General features: G+C 38.5%; 1 protein-coding gene across 1 annotated transcript; it reads left to right on the top strand.

Annotated features, from left to right (window-relative positions):
* Positions 1-298: 298 nt before the first annotated feature.
* ATC70_007166 (uncharacterized protein) lies at positions 299-1,112 on the top strand (the record flags this gene model as incomplete). Its single annotated transcript, XM_064826430.1, has 4 exons — positions 299-341; positions 396-421; positions 476-534; positions 590-1,112. 4 exons carry the CDS (start codon positions 299-301, stop codon positions 1,110-1,112), a joined length of 651 nt encoding a protein of 216 aa, XP_064676528.1.
* Positions 1,113-2,297: the final 1,185 nt, after the last annotated feature.

Raw genomic sequence — 2,297 nt, 5'->3', positions numbered from 1 at the left:
ATAACAATACATGTTAATCACTGACACGGACTAGACCAGACAGTAACTAACCTGCGTGAGGTCAGGCAGGAATGTCGAACTTCTTGATCATCAAGAGAATAGCAGAAACTTCATTTACACGAGTAACACGGCACGAATCGATTTGACAGAAATTGATGCGATTTTGAATGAACATCAGCTGAACACATACAAAATGCGGTCTACCAAATCAACCACTACAACAAGCCACTGTTTGCATGATCCAAAATATTTTTTTAAATCAATTGCCTTTCGCTTACATATACATAAATCAATTATAATGAAGGCACCTACATCCCAAGACAATTTATGGGTAGCAGCTGGTAAGGATGAAATGCTATGTCGAGCTTTCATTGAATACTGACATATTGGAATAGGTGATGGCCAAATTGACCGGGTTAGAGTAGGTGCATCACTGACATTTACGCAGTAATGTGTGGACTCATGTCGATATTAGGAATTGTTAGAAAGCGGCATTGCAGTCGATGGCCATGATCAGTTTGGATATACTGCCATGTAGGTGATTCCCAAATTGCCAATTGCTTTGATTTGACACTCATGCAATATCTAGGCACGCAGCTGTCTCTTACAATCAGATTGAAATGGTCAAATTATTGATTGAAAAGGGTGCCAATGTCAATATTGAAGATTTTGAAAAAGATACACCACTTTACGTTGCTGAGAATGTTGAAATGGCACAGTTATTACTAGATAACGGTGCTGATCCCAAACACATCAACGAAGATGGCATTACGCCTGCTTTGACAGCTTTGGAAGAGGGTTGGGAGGAAGTCGCACAATTCTTGGCCAACATCACAAAAGAAGTACTGCCTACTACAGAGGAAGAGGCTGATCCTTTGGCCTACATTGAACAAGAAGATAGAGAAGAAGAAGCAGCAGCAGCAGCAGCAGAAACACAACAACAACCAAATGGAGATGGCACAGAGGAAGAAATGAGCGAAGAATTGACAAATAAAATGCAAGATATCATGAAGCGTATCGAAGAGCAAGGTGGCGTAGAAAACGAAGAAGAGCTTCGAGAATTAGTCACCAAGATGGTCTTGGATGGCATGCAACGTGAATTGAATGAATAAACAATGCACACTATTTACCCTCTGATCTGGCACTGATCGTTCCTGTTTTTCGCCGAGATACTCAAGATACTTCACTAGAATTACCGCCATTGTCATCACTGATGCTCAAACCATGTTGGAGATCATTTTTAGTTATTTTTTGGGACCTTGGAAAATTGAGCATTTTCGACTCTCCAGCCATGAGGGATACTTCATGGTCGAGGGCCTTATTTCATTCGATTCAAGTTTTGACACCAAAAACGGTGTTTTTTGCTATGAGGTTCCTAAGTGAATTCAATGCAGAATTTTATGGTTTTTCAGATGAAAAAGCTTAATTCAGTTGAACCCTATCAAAAGAATTGAGTTAAAGGCAGAAAACTGGTTTTTGTGAAATCAACAAGAACTCCTAATAGAAGTATTTTACATAGACATAAAGCGTACCATTCAATAGAACTCTAAAAATAAGCTATAGTTTGCTATCAATTCATGGAGAGTTCCCCTAGTAAATTTGCGTGTAATTCGAGATAAAATAGATTTTGTTCCATTTTGGATCCCATTTGGGCAATCGTGCTCATACGAGGATTCAATCTCCGGTAAATTGATGTTGCCTGCTCCAGGAGAGTTTTTTTTTTTATGCTATGAAACGCATGACAGTACCTAGATATCAATGCAAGTATATAAAGCAGGATATGAAAGCTTTGTATTTACACTTTTACTGTAGATTTGCCATCAAAATCAAGCAAAAATGCGAAATATTTGAGATATAGTGCGAGATAGCATTAGTCAGTCAGCATCCAACCCAGCATTTGATAACATTGATCTATACGAGGGCTTAATTGTAGCGAGGCGAATATGCAAAACTATAGTAAGGCGAAGGTGCAAAACCATGGCAATTAAGCATTCAACCCAACATTTGATAATATTCATCTTGATGAGTGTTTTACCGTAGTAAATTCGTTTTTTCATTCCCATTATTAATAAGCTTACCAACAACATAACGCATGAATTAGCCTTACCAAAATCAATATTGCCTCTATTTGAACTAGAAGTTGCACAGGCTACAGAACTGCCCTCCCAGTAAATTGCAGCTACCAAAGATGTGATGTATGCCGTGTAAACAAACTCTATAAAGCAATACATAACCACATTTGACAGCTTTTAAGCCTTCATATCTTGATATGTAGACCTTTCCGAGTCACCGGAATG

Source organism: Mucor velutinosus, assembly GCF_035048745.1.
Source record: "Mucor velutinosus strain NIH1002 chromosome Unknown tig00001549, whole genome shotgun sequence".
Lineage (NCBI taxonomy): Eukaryota > Fungi > Mucoromycota > Mucoromycetes > Mucorales > Mucoraceae > Mucor > Mucor velutinosus.
This window is presented reverse-complemented; position numbering and strand designations above follow the sequence as displayed.